Source organism: Hemiscyllium ocellatum, chromosome 32, assembly GCF_020745735.1.
Source record: "Hemiscyllium ocellatum isolate sHemOce1 chromosome 32, sHemOce1.pat.X.cur, whole genome shotgun sequence".
Lineage (NCBI taxonomy): Eukaryota > Metazoa > Chordata > Chondrichthyes > Orectolobiformes > Hemiscylliidae > Hemiscyllium > Hemiscyllium ocellatum.
Genome location: NC_083432.1, coordinates 30,782,386 through 30,800,052, shown reverse-complemented (window position 1 = coordinate 30,800,052; position 17,667 = coordinate 30,782,386). Strand labels below are relative to the sequence as shown.

The window sequence follows — 17,667 nt, the reverse complement described above, 5'->3', positions numbered from 1 at the left end:
GTATAGCTTCTGCTAGTGGCTCAATTATTAGCGTAAATAGCGAAAGAGGACATCCCTGACGGTAGCCCCTACCCACACTGAAGCTATCTGAGCCTAATCCATTAGTAGTCACAACTGCTTTGGGATCATTATACAGTGTTGAGACTCATTTGGTAAACACCTTTCCAACGCCAAACCTTCCCAGTGTGTAAAACAAATATGGCTATTCAACCCTGTCGAATGCCGTTTCCGCGTCTAATGAGATTACTACTCCTGGTATCTTTCCCTGATGGCAGGCTTGAATCACATTCAAAATCCTTCTAACATTGTTGGATGATCTATAGCCCTTAATAAACCATGTCTGATCCTCCTTTATGATGTGTGGCAATACCCTTTCTAGCCTCAGTGCTAACGTTTTAGAGAGGATTTTAAAATCTACATGTACCAAGGATGTTGGTTTATATGACGTGCAATCTTCTGGGTCCTTTCATTTTTTGAGGATGAGAGAGATATTTGCCTCTTTCAGCGAAGGCAGGAGACAGCCCTGATTGTATGAATAGTTATACATATCCATAAGTGGATCAGCCAATATTCCTGTAAATTCTTTATGAATTCAGCTTGAAAGCCATCTGGGCCAGGTGCCTTACCACTCTGAAGCTGCCTGATTGCGTCAAGTATTTCTTGGCTTGCTAGGGGAACATTCGGGACTGATACCTGTTCCGGAGTTAGGTCCGGAAAGGTCAGGTTTTTTAAAAAATGACTGCATCCTCCTAGCTCTGACTTCGCAATCCTGTGATTTATATAACTCAGAATAAAATTTTCTAAAGATTGCATTAATCCTTTTATGATCATGAGTCAGAGTACCCGTACTTTCCTTGATAGGCATGATAGTTTGAGGGGCCTTTTTTTCTTTGCGAGAAATGGTAAGTATCTACCAGGTTTATCGCCAAATTCATATAACCTTTGTTTTGCAAATAATATTTCCCGTTTGGGTAAGCCTGGTGTTTAGAGCTGTCCTAAGGGCCATAATCCTTTGTAATTTGATAATAGAATTTGGTAATTTGCTGCTTCAGCTGCTTTTAAGCGAGCTTCGAGCAGACGCTGTTGTTCTCCCTTTAATTTTTTCTGGGTCACTAAGTATGAAATGATCAAACCTCACGCGTAAGCTTTGATAGTCTCCCACATCATTGATGGGTTGCTAGCCGTACCTGAACTAATTTCTTAAAAAGTTTTAAATTCTTGAGAAAAGTACTTTACAAATTTACTATCTTTCATCAGGAAGGGGTCCATACGCCAATGCCGGGGAGAGGTCTCATTGTTCTTCGCCTTGATTTCCATATATACAGCAGCATGATCAGAAATTGTTATACTGCCTATTTTACAGGATGATATGGAATTTTAAAAAATCAAGGGGGCAAAAAACATAACGATTCTGGTATGGCATTCATGTGGATTGGAGTAAAAAGAAAAATCTCTGCCCTGTGGATGAAGGCATCTCCATACATCTACTAATCCTAATTCTTTGTTCAAATCCACCAATTGTCTAAATCTGGGAGATACTCCTGCAGTACTCTTGGGAATCCTATCTATTTCTGGATCCATAATACAATTATAGAGGGAGATTTTAATTGTATGACAAGCACCGAGAGCCATCAATTTTGAGAAGACTTCCGTTATAAATTTAAAAGGGGGGAGGAATACAAATTTAAGATCCTATATTCCTCTCCATTTATAAGGGCTTTAATTAGAATATATCGTCCAGATTCGTCTTTTATCTGATTTAGGATTTTGAAAGGGAAATTCTTCCGAATAAGAATAACAACTCCCCGACTTTTTGAGCTGAAGGAAGAAAAGAAGGCCTGATCAAATCCACCCTGTCGTAATTTCAAGTGTTTTTTATCCAATAAGTGTGCCTCCTGTAGAAGAACTATATCAACCCTTTCTTTCTTGAGGTTTGATAGTATTTTCTTCCTTTCGACTGCTGAATTACTCCCCTTGACATTCCAGGTGCACCATTTAACCGACTGATTAACCATAATCATCCGGGCAAGTCTGGGAGTCCTCAGGAGGGAAACCCTATCGCAGAACATCCCGAGCATAGAGCATATAAAATTCACAAAAATAAAGGCTCTTTAATACACTCACATCAATATAATAAAAAAACTATTTCTAAATTAAATAAAGTATAAAACATATTTAAATGGAGATTTTCCCCCTTGTTCCCAGAGGAGATCACTTCCTTTCCAAAAGTCCCTCTTATCCTCTCCCAACCAGTGCCCCACCCTTGACCCAGGCGCCCCGCAATAGGATGAAGAAAATTCAAATATACTACAGAGCTAGAGTTAATAGTGAGCACCCTACCCTCCCCCCACCACCCACACCAACACCTGGATATATTTGGTAATGTTAATACCATGTATAAACGTATACAACTATAAAATTACAACCTCAACAAGTAATAATTAAATATAGTAATACAAATCACAGGGGAAAACAACCCCGCTCCTAAAGACAGAAATAAAATAGGATAAGGTAACCTCTTCCCCTACCTACATTATATATATATATATATATTTATATATATATAAAAGGGAGAAAATCCCTATGTAGAGAACAAATAAATAAACCTCTTTTCCCCCCCCCCCCCCCCCCCCCCCCCGAAGATAGTATTAAACAGTAGGGTGAAGAAAGGAATTCATATAAAAAAAAGATGTGTAAACCGGGGTGGGGGGAGAGCAAAACAACAACTAACTCTTACAATTTATCTAAGAGAGTCCAAACATTCCTTGGCCTTTTCCCGGTGATCCGAAGTTATACACGGACCCTTCATGGTTAAAGCATAGCGTTGCTGGGTAACGCAAGGAGTACTGAGTGTTTAAGTCCCTTAAACACTTCTTTGCTTCGTCAAATGCCTTTCTCTTTCAGACCAGAGCTGGGAAAAGTCCTGGAATAACATAATCTTGGATCCTTTATAAATCATGGCTTGGGGATCTTTCCCAAAATTTCTGGAAGCTTTCAAGAGCATCTGCCTCACCTTGTAGCTCTGCAGCCGGAACAGGACCGGACGGGGGCGCTGGTTCAAGCCGGGCCCATGCACTGCAACCCGGTAGGCCCATTTCACCCTTACCTGGCCTGATCCAGCCTCCAGATTTAAAAACTATGGAAGCCACCATTCGAGAAATGCTGTAAGCTGGCCTTCCTCTTCCCGTTCGGGAAGGCCCAGCAAACAAATATTTTTTTGACGACCTCAAGAATCGAGGTCATCGATGTGATTCTCTAAGGTCTGGACTCGCTGTTCGAGAGTCCGGACCCGATCCACGGCCAATTATGCTATAGTCTTGGAGGTCGCAGCCTTTAGCTCCGCCCCTCCAACTCGGCGCTCGATTTCCTTGATGTCTTGGACATGCTTTTGTAGCGCAGCCGAGAGAGAATCCCATTGGCTCCGGGCTTCGATCTTTGCGTCAAGTTTGGAGATTATTTCCACGAGGCTCGCCACCGTAGGTAAAGCCCCCAGGGCGGCTGCGGATGCCTCAGCTGCAGCTGGAGAGGGTGGGGGAGGGGTTCCTGCCTGCTGAGAACTGCGGGCTCCCTTCCCTTTAGTCATTTTTACAGAAGATTAGATTGTTTAAATTCAGTACTGAGCAACTAATTACATTAAGTAAAAACTATTTTAAATGATTTGGTGAGTGTGGTGGAGGCAGGTGGCCCACTTTGCCCAAGTCTTGGGAGGGGCATTATAGACTCAGACTTGCTAGGTCGCCGCCATCTTGGATCAACCTTTTTTTTTAATCATGTTTCTGTTAGCTTATCAGCATGTCCAACTATATTAATCAAAGTACCTCACTCTAGCTACACAATAAACCAGTGATGTTAGTTCCCATTATCTCTTTAGTTGTATATTCAACTTAATGTTATTCTAATGTCACGGTTAGATATTTATTATCACCTCTGCTACAGTGATCTTCTATTCCAGACTAACCTGTCATGATTAGATATTTAGCTATTCCATCTATTACAATAGTCTGTCTCAAGCTCACTCTACTAACTATTAATTAGATATTTAATGTCATGTCCCAAATATTTATGGTCCCAGTCTTGTCATAATGACACTTAACAGGGAGACTACCTTTACTAACTGTGACCTTTCAGCCTTAACCTTACTCTGCTAATTGGTGTAAGAGCATTCCACTATTCTTATCCCATCCTACCTTCCACACACCTCAGATTGCCAGTGGTCTTCATGCTTTAACCCTTCCCATGCTTTCATGCTCTTAATTTTCCATATTAGTTGACTAACAGGAAGCAAAGTAGGGATAAATGACTGCTATTCTGACTGGTAATCAGTGACTAGTGATGTGCCTTAGGGATTGGTGTTGGGATTGCAATTATTTACAACTTATATGGATGATTTGGAGTTGGGGATCTCGTGTAGGGTGTCACAGTTTGCAGATAACACTAAGATGAGTGGCAGAGCAAAGTGTGCAGAGGACTGTGAAACTTTGCAGAGGAACACATACTTTGAGTGAGTGAGCAAAGGTCTGGCAGATGGAATACAATGTAAATAAATGTGAAGTCATACATTTGGTAGAAGTAACAGTAAAAAAGGATTATTACTTGAATGTTAAAAAGTTACAGCATGCTGCTATGCAGAGGGACCTGAGTGTCCTTGTGCATGCATCACAGAGGATTGGTCTAGCGGTACAACAAGTAATTAGGAGGGCAAGTGGAATTGTGTCTTTCATTGTTAAAGGGATTGAGTTTAAAAGCAAAGAGGCTATGTTACAGCTATGTTGGTGAGGCCACACCTGGAGTACTGTGCGCAGTTTTGGTCTCCTTATTTGAGAGAGGATGTACTGACACTGGAGGGGATGCAGAGGAGGTTCACTAGGTTGATTCTGAAGTTGAAGAGGACGGCTTATGAGGAGAGACTGAGTAGATAAGGTTTATATTCATTGGAATTCAAAAGATTGAGGGGGGAATCTTATAGAAACATACAAAATTATGAAGGTAGAAGTAGAGAGGATATTTCCACTGGCAGGTGACACTAGAACAAGAGGACATAGACTCAAAATTACAGAGAGCAGATTTAGGACTGAATGGAGAAGGAACTTCTTCACCCAGAGGGTTGTTAATCTATGGAATTCTCTGTTCAGAGAAGTAGTTGATGCTACTTCAGTAAATGTGTTTAAAGCTGAGGTAGATTTTTTTTTAAACAAAAAAGAAATTAAGGGATACAGTGAGAGTGTGGGTAAGTGGATCTGAGTCCACGAAAAAGTTAGCCATGATCTTATTGAGTGGCAGTGCTGGCTTGAAGGGCCGTACAGCCTACTCCTGCTCCTAGTTCTTATAATCTTTCACTGTGTTTCTCACACCTCATGAGTGCAGTGCTCAATCATTTAGTTTTCTCTGTTCCTCTATAGTTACTGTCAACAGATTATTATTAACTTTGTTGGCTGGTGCAAACCAAGATTTTCTATGGTGAAGAGGTGTTTTCTAATGACTAGTTAGCACACTAAGATAATTGAGGAACTAAGAGCCTACAGTACTGTTTGGCAGTGTACAGGGGAATTCCACAAAGAAATTATTGAAAAACACTTTTGCAAAAAAACTAAAAAGCATTCTCATGATATGATGCCAATCTGAATCAGACCTTCTAGAAGTGGTGATCTGGAAGTGTAACTAAAATCACAGACACGTTCAGAACTAATTCATATTTGTATGTTCTAGGACAATTCTCCTTGCTACAAAGTGGTGTGCCAAGCCTGAATGGATTCGACTTGATACTGCTCCATTTTCTTCATTAAGCAGGGATACTGGGGCACTCCTAGGGCTTGGTCTTGGACTCTCCTCGCCTGTGTATTCCAGATTACAGGCATGGAAGATGACGTGGAAACTGAAAATGATCTGCATAGTGCTGTCTGTGCTCATCATTGAGATAATGGATCATGTACCACTATCAAAACACTCCAGCATTCTATTTTATGCTCTGTTTTACTTGAAGAATGCACTTGTTCCTATCCTAGTCATCGTTATCATCCCCTGGATAGTGCATTCCATTTTTGTTATTCAGCACTCTCAGAAACAACAGTAGTATTAATGACGGTATTTTAATGACTTGTATTTTAAAATGGTTTAATCTTATTTTGCTACATATTTAGAAGTGCACACACATGCACCTAGATTAAATGTTTGCCTGAATCCAGAACAGCTCTGTCTTGAAAACAAATGTTTCCTGTTCAGGGCCATTTACAAAGACAGCAGTATCGATCAACCCATTACTACTAGATCTCCTTCACAGTGTGTCAGAATTACATTCGATGTTCCAAGGTATTCTTATAAGTTAAATACCCACAGGTGGGGACAAACCTACTCGAAACTCTAGAGGAATACTGCAATTGATAAACATGTCTAGTTCACCACCCACTATGCTGGTAGTTGATGAAGTCATAATTGTTACCAAGTTGATGGCTGTTGTTCCTTTAAGCTATGGGCATTTTTTCCTTTAAGTTTTCAATGAATAAAGTGTCATTTATTTTTGAATCATGCTTTTGTTGAAGTTGTGCAGACATGGCTTGAATGGTCATGCCATAGTTTACTTTGCTAAGTTGTAGGTTTAGGTGCAAAGTTTAACATGGAATTTCTGAGCTCAACTGGATAATGAAAGAGACAACTGACTGGCACTTTCCCATGAAGCTGCTTATGGGGTGTCATTGCCAATGTAGGTCACATCTGAAGCCTCTTCACTGGATAAAAGTATTATTGATTCTGTTCCCTACATCTACCAACACAATCCCAGTCCACAATAGGAAAGCTTCCCTTTTCCTTCTCTGTTCTTTTGGAATCACTTGTTATGGACCAGACCAAATGTCATCAAAATATATTAAGAGGATAGTGTAGACTCCAACTTTTCTTATTTTAAAGGCAAGTACCAGGTTTTGTGCTCTGGATGCTTCAAACTACCAGATTTGAAGTAAAACACATTTTAGTCATACACTGTAGTTAAACTGTAACAAAAGAAAGAAACAATTGGAATAACAACTCTACTGGAAAAGTTAACAGAATGATAGATTATTTAACTACTAAACAATAACTGTTCCAATATAGTGACATTCCAAAAACATACTTCACAAAGGCAACTTCAGTAAAATAGATAGTCTTGCAGGGAATTCTCTAGTCCAGGAGAAAAAACATCAAGAGAAAACTTGAGACAGAGAGAGTAGCAGGGAGAGATGTACTATAGTTTCCACATCCAGTTTCAAGATCCCAGCATCAACTGCTACTGAAAGACTGAAATTAAATATCCTGGTTCTCTGGGAGCTTGACCCCACTCATTCAGGCTGCTTCTATTGTTCCAGCTTTTAAAAAAAAAACCAAGTCCTCACAAGCTGTTTATTGGAATCAAATATACAGCTCAATACCTCTGTCTTAAAACGTCTCAAAAGAAAAATTGGACAAAATACATCTCTTAAAGCCATACTATCATCTCACGCTTTAAAATGGACTTTTCTTACTATGATCTTATTAAAGCTCCAAAACGTTCTATTGCTTAGTCTTTCTTTAGTGGGTGAAGCAGCTTGGGATGTTTTATTCCATTAAAGGTACTGTTAAATGTTGTTTCCATTTCTGACTTAATCTGCTTAGCGAAAATAAGTTGGAATTGGGAATGAAAAGTATTAATAGTTAATAAAATCAGACATAAACCTTTTTATATATACCCTTTTGTCACGTTACACAAGTCTTGCAGGTCATATTGATGTTTTGTTTCTTCTTAGACATAGGGTTAATTCCACAAAATAAGATATTTTGGTTTATGGAGCAATTAGAGAATGGAATGGCCTTCTCTGGTTCTTATTATGTTTTGTTCTGGTACTATAATAGAACCAAAAGTGTACTCTCAGCCTTCTGATAGCTACACACTGACTGACAGGTACAGGAGCAAAACACAAGTTTAAGACCTGGTCTTAATGTCCTCAGTAACGCTCTTCATTTCTTACAGCTACTGTCCCTGGATTCCAGTGTCATCTCACTGTTGTTCTCTTTCATAAAGTCTGTGATTTACTCTAAATATAGCTGCAAAACAAAACCATTGTGACAGTCCTAATCTTAGCCTCTGTCTGATGGAATTTTTTTTTAATAAAAAGGAATAAAATGATTGTTCAGATACTAAGTCAATATGAACTCTTCATTGCAACCTCTGGAACTCAACTTCAAGGCATTTTACAAAATAAGAATGAAGTAAAGTTATATGAATTAACAAAGAACAGTGCAGCACAGGAACAGACCCTTTTGCCCACCAAGACTGCTGACACACAATGCCTTTCTAAACTAAAATCCTTTTGCCTCTCTGTGATCTGTATCTCTCTATTCCCTGCCTATTTATGTATCTGTTGAGATGACTCTTCAACATTGCCATTGTATCCGCCTCCTGAAACTGAAACATCGATCACCTGGCTGGGCTTATTCCTCAATACCAGATATAGTTTAGCCCATTCCCCTGTTGGACCATATGCACATTGTTTCAAACATCCATTCCAGACACACCTAACAAGTTCCCAACCCATCCAAGCCCCTGGCATTAAAGGAGTCCTAGTCAACGTTGGCAAAGTTAAAATTGCCCACAACAACCCCATTGTTTTCATATTGTTCCATAATCTATCCACACATCTGTTCCTCTGTCACCCGCTGGCTGTTGGGGAGCTGCAGTACAATCTGATCAAAGTGATTGCACCCTTCCTATTCCTGAGCTGTCCCCAAATGGCCTCACTGGATGAGCCCTCCAAGGTGTCCTCCCTCCATACAACTGTGATATTATCCCTTATCAATAATGCAACTGCCTCACCCCTTTTACATCCCTCTCTATCATACCTGAAACACCTAAATCCCAGAACATCAAGCTGCCAATCTTGTCCCTTTCTCAACCAAGTTTCTGTAATAGCTGCAACATCATAGTTATAGGTATTAAAAGTTCAATTGCCTTATCTGTCATTAAAACAGATACACTTCAGACTACCAGTCTTGCCATGTTCTGTAACCTCCCCTTGTCTGATCTTCCTCTTAGTCTTACTTACCTTAATTCCTACTCCTTCTTGTTCCTACTACTCTGGTTTCACACTAGTTTAAACCCTCCTGAGGGGCACTAAACTTGATGAGTTGGTAAAATGGAAAAGCTTTACAAAGGATCATTCAAAGTGGCACAAGCCTAAGTAAAATGCCGACAACAGATCCAGCTATGAATTCTGATATAAAGTAGAGCTGAAGACGTTTGCAGCAGGAGTGACAGTGCATCATGAAAAGAGGACTTCACGAACATTTCCTCACTTTAATTCTCAGAATCTATTGACAGAACTTTATTATGTTCACTGTATGCTGAATAAGTGCTTAATCTTACTATAATCCACAAAAATGTAAACTGTTAGCATTCGAGGTCCTGTAGTGTGACCCCAATGCTCTGAGTATTTTATGCTGATATATTGCAAAAATAGATTGATATTGCTGTAGCTTATACATAATTTGGAATTCTAATAATCATTAAAAAATGTCAGATAGCTATTTTTAGGCCTTTTAATATTGTCATAGAGTTTGCTGTAACGATAAAGGTATTTTAAACCAGTTAACTCCCTTTCTCACATATTGGCATCTCTTCCTCAGATTTAATTCCATGGGAAATGAAAATAACATTGTGAAACAAGAACAAGAGATGAGATGGTGAATGATATTGGTCACTATAGCCCAAGCAGCTGAAAAGGAATTATATCTCACATCTCAGTGTTAATAATTATTCCGTTTTCAGTGTTGACCACTAGAAATAAGGGAATCTGTGCAGATTAGTAAATTGCACATAGTTTGGAATGAGCTTCAAGGTAGTAGACTTTTGAACACTTCATACATATTTAGAATTGCACATCTCCTAACAGCATAATATAAAGTGAAGAAGAAATTGCCATGAGATACATTTTCATGTTATTTTGCATCATCATTTTCTTGGTCTCTTTCGGGGTCTCACAAACTATTAAATCCTACTGGACAATATACCATTATGAAATAGCTGGCTATTGCTGTTGAGGAAGTTACCTCCATCAACACAATGTAAATCCCATCAGCAAATTTAAGTAAGAAAATGTTAACCCAGAAAAGTGGATCCCATATAACAAAGTGCTTGAATTTTCCTCCTTGCCACTAACTGTTTTACTGACTTCTCCAAAATCTCCAGTGTTTCCTATTCCTTTCTCGATCCTATTTGTTTCAACAACTCCTTGTTCCCTGCATTACAATGTTTCACCTGGAATTCTTCATGGTTTTACTGACGACTGTCTCATGTTTATGACCAATAGTTTTGGACTACTACATAAGTGGAAACATTTTGTCTACATATTGCATAATCTTAACGGCTCCTATCTTATTCATTTTAAAACTTTGCTTTTCTGGAGAAAAATGACCCAGCCTGATCAGTTTTTCCTGATAAGTATCCGTTCTCAGTTCTGGTATTGTTTTTACATCTTTTTCAGTGCATTTTGTCTCTTTACTATAATATGGAGATGGAAAATGTGCACAGTACTCCATGTGGTTTAACCAAGGTTTGATTCAAATTTAGCATAGCTTCTCAGTTTTCCAATCCTATCCCTCTGGAAATGTTTTGAATTAAGAATTAGGTTTACTGTCACAACTAGTCAAGTACAGGGATACAGGAATAAAGTGAAAAGTATACAACGTCATTATTCATGGTATCTTAGATACAAAGGTACCTAGGTACAAAATCTTAGGTATAAAGAAATAAAGTTAGAAGTTCAGCATTACAGTCCTTTATTTAGCCATGGGCCTTCAGATGCTCCATACTGGCCTTTTCCTATGAAGGCTCATACTCCCCACAAGGTCTCGATCCTTCCCACCCCATTGTTTGGCCTGCTTTTAAAAACAAGTGCCTGTTAACTAGTGTCACTACTTTAACTGATTGATATCCTTGTACTCCTCAATCATTCTGCATCGCTATCCCATTTAAACCATCATTATTTAAACTGTTTATGGCTTCATTTTCTTCCTACCAGAATGCCCCACTACACACATATTGGGCTGAATTTTGGTGAATTTTGTGGAGGAGCCCTTGCCAGATTTCACACGCTATTCTCCGAATCTCGCCTCATTAATTAGACAACACACCTCCATGATGCCCTGCTCATCCTTCTTAATTGCCAGAAGCAGAAGAACTCATGAAAGCTTGGACTTCCTGGCACAATGCCATTTTTAAAACCTGACCATTATTGGATCAAGCATTGCCAGCCAGGAGTTGCACATGTAGTGAATGGAACCAAAAAGAAACAGTTCTCAGGGCACATGGGGATGGAGCTGACAGATTGCAAATACAAATGCAGAACCATAAATGTATTGCTATTTCACATCCAAGCTACACAGGTTACCCATCCTTAGCCTCACCCCATCTTACAAACCTATCTAAGGGAGTGCTGCACTTTTCCCAATACCCAGTGTTTTCTACAGCTTAATCATTCAAACCCTGTTGTTCCTGTTGAAGTGCAGGTGTTTATAACCATTGACGATCCTTGTTCCTGAAGTAACCCTTGTCCTCCATACTCCTATCCCATATGTCATAACTATTGTTCCCTCTGCATTTTAGCATGCAGCCTACAATCCCCAGAATCGACCTCATCAATCCCCTACCAAAGCAGTGGCTCGTGACAACTCTCCTTGAGCTTTCTTGAACTCAGCTTTCATTGATCTGACCTCTGACCACACCAAAATTGATCATAACCACAAATTGTAATTTAAGTGCACCCAACAGTGACAACCCCAAATAGCCAACTGACTATGTCCAAGCCCCTGGACCAATAACAGATGCTGACCATGGTTTAAAGTGCTGGGACCCCCTGGCTGAAAGCTGGTCCTTTTGGTGTGACTGAGAACTACACACTGTAAAAGTTTGAAACACAGTTATTTGGTTGAAGCACATACACATTGTTAACAGCATAAGCTGCTGGCACAAGGTGTGACATTGGTGTCACACCCTCAGTGCCATACAGAATGTCCAATCCCTTGACTGATCACTGCTGACAATAGATAGTGAGGACTGCAGATGCTGGAGAGTCAGAGTTGATAAAGCGTAGCACTGGACAAAGCACAGTAGGTCAGGCAGAATCTGAGAAGCAAGAGTGTTGACGTTTCAGGCAAGACCCTTCAGGACTGATGAAAGGTTCTGACCTGAAACATTGACTCTTTTGCTCCTTGGATGCTGCCTGATTTGCTGTGCTTTTTCCAGCACCATGATGACTGATCTGAACTCTGATCACTACTGACAACCACGATAATGCTTGAACAAGTCAATGTTAGGAAGGAGAGTGTGCTGAAAATTTTGAAAACCATAAGGATAGATAAATCCCCAGGTCCAGATGGGGTAAATTCTAGGTTGATACAGGAGTTGAGTGAAGAGATTGCTGTGCCTTTGGTGATGATCTTTGCTTCCTCATTGTCCACCCCCTGGAGTAGTGCCAGATGATGGAGGGTGGCAAATGTTATTCCCTGGTTCAAGAAAGGGAATGGGGATATTCCTGGAAATTACAGACCAGTTCATCTTATGTTAGTTTTGGGAAAAATATTGGCAAGGATTCTGAGAGACAGCATTTATGATTACTTGGAAAACAATAGTTTGATTAGAGATAGTCAGCATGGCTTTGTGAAGGGCAGGTCATGTCTCACAAACCTTATTGAATTCTTTGAGGATGTGACAAAACACATTGATGAAGGTAGAGCAGTGGATATGGTAGCCATGGATTTTAGCAAGGTGTTTGATAAGATTCTCCAGAGTAGGCTTATTCAGAAGGTAAGGAGGCATCGGATTCAGGGAAACCTGTCTGTCCAGATACAGAATTGGCTGGCCCATAGAAGACAGAGGGTCATGCTAGATGGAAAGTATTCGGCCAGGAGCTTGGTGACAATGGTGTTCCACAGGGATTGGTGCTGGGACCTCTGCTCTTTGTAATTTTTATAAATGACTTGGATGAGGAAGTGGAAGGGTGGGTTAGTAAGTTTGCTGATGACATGGGGGTTGGTGGAGTTGTGGATAGTGTGGAGGGCTGTTGTAGGTTGCAATGAGACATTAACAGGATGCATACCTGGGTTGATAAGTGGCAGATGGAGGTCAACCTGGAAAGGTGTGAAGTGTTTGAATGCAGGTCGAATTTGAATGCAGAATATAGGGTTAAAGGCAGGATTCTTGGCAGTGTGGAGGAACAGACTTATCTTGGTCTCTATGTCCATAGATCCCTCAAAGTTGCCACTCAAGTTGTTAGGGTTGCTAAGAAGGCGTCTGGTGTGTTGACTTTCATTAGCAGGGGATTGAGTTTAAGAGCCATGAGGTTATGCTGCAGCAATAAACAGCCCTGGTTAGACCACACTTGGAATATTGTGTTCAGTTCTGGTCACCTCATTATAGGAAAGATGTGGAAGCTTTAGAGAAGGTGCAAAGGCGATTGACCAGAATGCTACCTGGACTGGAGGGCATGTCTTATGAAGAAACGCTGAAGGAGATAGGGCTTTTCGCATTGGAGCAAAGAAGGATGAGAGGTGACTTGATAGAGATGTACAAGATGTTGAGAGGCATAGATAGAGTAGGAAGCCAAAGACGTTTTCCCAGGGCAGAAATGTTTATCACGAGGGAGCATAATTTTAAGGTGATTGGAGGAAGATTTAGGGGAGATGTCAAAGGCAGGTTCTTTACACAGAGAGTGGTGGGTGCATGGAATGCACTGCCAGCAGTGGTAGTAGAATCAGTTACATTCGGGGCATTTAAGTGACTCTTGCATAGGCTCAATGAAGGGTATGTAGGTTAGTCTGATCTTAGAGGAGGATAAAAGGTCAGCATAACATCGAGGGCTGAAGGGCCTGTACTATGCTGCACTGTTCAATGTTCTATAAGCTGCTTCACTTTTTGTCTGTGCTAACCAGCATGGCACAGCTGAAATTCTGTGAGAATCCAAGAAGGCGCAATGTAGTGAGTGTTAAGAGACCAAGAGGAGCCTTCAGATTTCCTTGGACGAATCAAGAGAAGGGGGCCCATTCCTGTGTGCAAAGATTCCTGACAGCATTTTATAATGAAAGGGACAGTGTGCTCTAAAGTGCAGCATTGAAGTGGACAACTGTACTTTAAGTGGGTCAGAGATGTGCCATAACGACTCTTTGAAGCTGGTACATGTCTTACGTTAATGCCCATGGATAGGGGTTATTCCTGATGAAGGGCTTATGCTCGAAACGTTGAATTCTCTATTCCTGAGATGCTGCCTAACCTGCTGTGCTTTGACCAGCAACACATTTGCAGCATGGATAGGGGTTGTCAACAGTTGATGCCTATGAAGTGTACTGAGATGTTAGTGACTGCTGTCCAAAATGGAGAACCCAGAGGAGCAAGCAATAAACCAGTCACCAGGTAAGTGCTCTGACTTTTATGTCAGGGATTGTGACAATCCTGTTTCTATCCAACTGGTGGGAGAATGGGAAACTACATATCAATGTGGCATGATTAGCTAATAATAGAGTGCTAATAGGCCATTCAGTGAGACTGGGGGGGAACTCTTGCCATCTGTTGCCAGACTGAGCAGCTAAAATTAATCCTACTCTTTTTCTTGTTTTATAGTCATCTTGCAGAATGGTTTGAATCCACAACCAGGGCTTGAATAGACAACCATTGTGAATAGCTTAGTGCAATAATGAGAAAGTCTGTCCTTCAAGTAAACAATAAAATTTATATTTACATCATGTCTTTCATGGGTCCAGATATCCCAAAAATCATTACAGGCAATTCAATTTTTTTTGGAATACAGTAATTGTAATACACAAAATGAAGCAGCTAATTTGTATATAGCAAGATATTGCTTTCAATGGTGTGATAAATATCAGTTTTAGTTTGGGGAATAATGACACAACAATTAATTTAAGGGATAATCCCACAGCTACCTAGACTACACCTCCTCCCACCCTGCCCCCTGTAAAAATGCCATCCCATATTCTCAATTCCTTTGTCTCCGCCACATCTGCTCCCAGGAAGACCAGTTCCAATACCATACAACCCAAATGGCCTCCTTCTTCAAAGACCGCAATTTCCCCCAGACGTGATCGATGATGCCCTCCACCACATCTCCTCCATTTCCCGCTCCTCCGCCCTTGAGTCCCGCCCCTCCAACCACCACCAGGACAGAACCCCACTGGTCCTCACCTACGCCACCAACCTCCACATACATCGTATCATCTGTCGTCATTTCCGCCACCTCCAAACGGACCCCACCACCAGGGGTATATTTCCCTCCCCTCCCCTATCAGCTTTCCGAAAAGACCACTCCCTCCGTGACTCCCTCGTCAGGTCCACAACCCCCACCAACCCAACCTCCACTCCCGGCACCTTCCCCTGCAACCGCAAGAAATGCAAAACTTGCGCCCACACCTCCTCCCTTACTTCTTTCCAAGGCCCCAAGGGATGCTTCCATATCCGCCACAAATTCACCTGCACCTCCACACACATCATTTACTGCATCCACTGCACCTGATGTGGTCTCCTCTATATTGGGGAGACAGGCCGCCTACTTGTGGAACGTTTCAGGGAACACCTCTGGGACACCTGTACCAACCAACCCAACCACCCCATGGCTCAACACTTCAACTCCCCCTCCCACTCCACCAAGGACATGCAGGTCCTTGGACTCCTCCATCGCCAGACCATAGCAACACGACGGCTGGCGGAAGAGGGCCTCATCTTTCGCCGAGGAACCCTCCAACCACAAGGGATGAACTCAGATTTCTCCAGTTTCCTCATTTCCCCTCCCCCCACCTTGTCTCAGTCAAATCCCTTAAACTCAGCACCGCCCTCCTAACCTACAATCTTGTTCCTGACCTCTCCGCCCCACCCCTGCTCCGGCCTGTCACCCTCATCTTGACCTCCTTCCACCTATTGCATTTCCAACACCCCTCCCCCAAGTCCCTCCTCCCTACCTTTTATCTTAATCTGCTGGACACACTCTCCTGATTCCTGAAGAAGGGCTCATGCCTGAAACGTCGATTCTCCTGCTCCTTGGATGCTGCCTGACCTGCTGCGCTTTTCCAGCAACACATTTTTCAGCTCTGATCTCCAGCATCTGCAGTTCTCACTTTCTCCATTATCTCAACTAAACCAATAAAAGGTTAATAAAATAATAAATAAACCAAGACATTCTTTTGAATGCTCCTGAGATAGACAATTCTTTTCATCAGTAAAAGGATTCAGGATTTATGGGGGAAAGGCAGAAAAGCGGAGTTGAGGATTACAGATCGGATCTAATCTCGCTGATAGCCAAGTAGATTTGATGGGCCCAATGGCCTACTTCTGGTGCTACGTTTTATGGCCTTTTAGGAGGGAAAGTTAATCATACCGTGCTGGGAAAACAACATTACCATTGAAAACGTTTAGAATACAAAAATAAACGAAGGTCTCTTGCTCCGACCGACTAACGTCAAGTCTTGACTTTTAGTTTGAATTAAGAAGAAATGGCTTGAATGAGTTACATCTTGGTACCAAACGTTACAGTGTTCCTTTAAAATGTATTCTTGGCAGGTGGATGACAATATGAAGACAACACCCAGTGCCAACCCTTAATTAGCCTGTGGCAGATTTAATGTAATCAATTAAATCTACGATTCTGTCTGTACCGCTGTTCGAATGATCATTAAAGATGGTAATGACATTGCGAAGAACACAATCCTGACCCTGACGTGGAGGAGCTGGCGTTGGACTGGGATGGACAAAGTTAAAAATCTCACAACACCGGGTTATATAACACCCTGTGGCCAATGATCCTGCCCCCACTAGCTCCCTGATGAAGGAGCGGCGCTCCAAAAGCTAGTGCTTCCAAATAAACCTGTTGGGCTATAACCTGGTGTTGTGTGATTTTTAGCACTTCTGACCAACATTCCTCATTTAACCAAAAAAAAACAAACTCACTGACATTTTGCTGCGTGTGCCCTCTCGCTGTGCACAAATGTTGCCTTAGAACAGAAGTTACTGCCAGTATTTCAATCAACTTCATTGTATCGGGCTGTTAGAGAGGTCAGATAGAAGTTGTATAAATGGAAACTTTCACCTTTCAGATCACCACCTTGTTCCCAGATACAGCATGTCCCTGGAATGGGCGCCAGGCGGCGCAGTTATCCACACGGACAAGATTAATAGCATCCAAACTGTACAAGGTTAAATTCCATTGTCTAACCAAAGACTATGTCCAATGGCTGAAAATAGTACGTTCCTCTCGAATGCCTTTTGTTTTAAGAATAACATTTGCTGCAATTTCAAAGAATGTCTCTAAGAAAAGCAACACTGGGTGGGGACAGTGGGGAATAAATTGGAGTTGGACTTTTTTTTAAGATGTCCCAGAACCTACCCCCTTCACTAATTTCCCAACATCAGTAGAGCCCCTGTTGGACATGTGTAAAAAGGAGTGCGCAGAGGAACCCTAGAACGGTTAGAAATCGAACCTCAACGAGAATTAGAGTTTTGGAATTAAACTTATCTTAATAATTGGAACAGGCGAAAAACATAAGCAGTGAAAACTACCGGGAGGACCGTTATTTTGAATACTTCATTTCGGTTCCTTAAGAGTTCAACAAGCAACAAGAAGAAAAAAAAGTTTGCAACAGGGCGCCAGTGCTAATGCAGGCGGCTCG

At 41.3% G+C, this 17,667-nt stretch overlaps 1 protein-coding gene across 1 annotated transcript in view; it reads left to right on the top strand.

Moving 5' to 3' along the window:
- g6pc3 (glucose-6-phosphatase catalytic subunit 3) overlaps positions 1–8,114 on the top strand; it is a 37,372-nt gene extending 29,258 nt beyond the window's left edge. Inside the window, exon 6 of the mRNA XM_060848724.1 lies at positions 5,707–8,114. Coding sequence (XP_060704707.1) covers positions 5,707–6,070 — 364 coding nt within the window. The 3' untranslated portion in view covers positions 6,071–8,114. The remainder of the gene's footprint in view (positions 1–5,706) is intronic.
- The last annotated feature ends 9,553 nt before the right edge of the window (positions 8,115–17,667 follow it).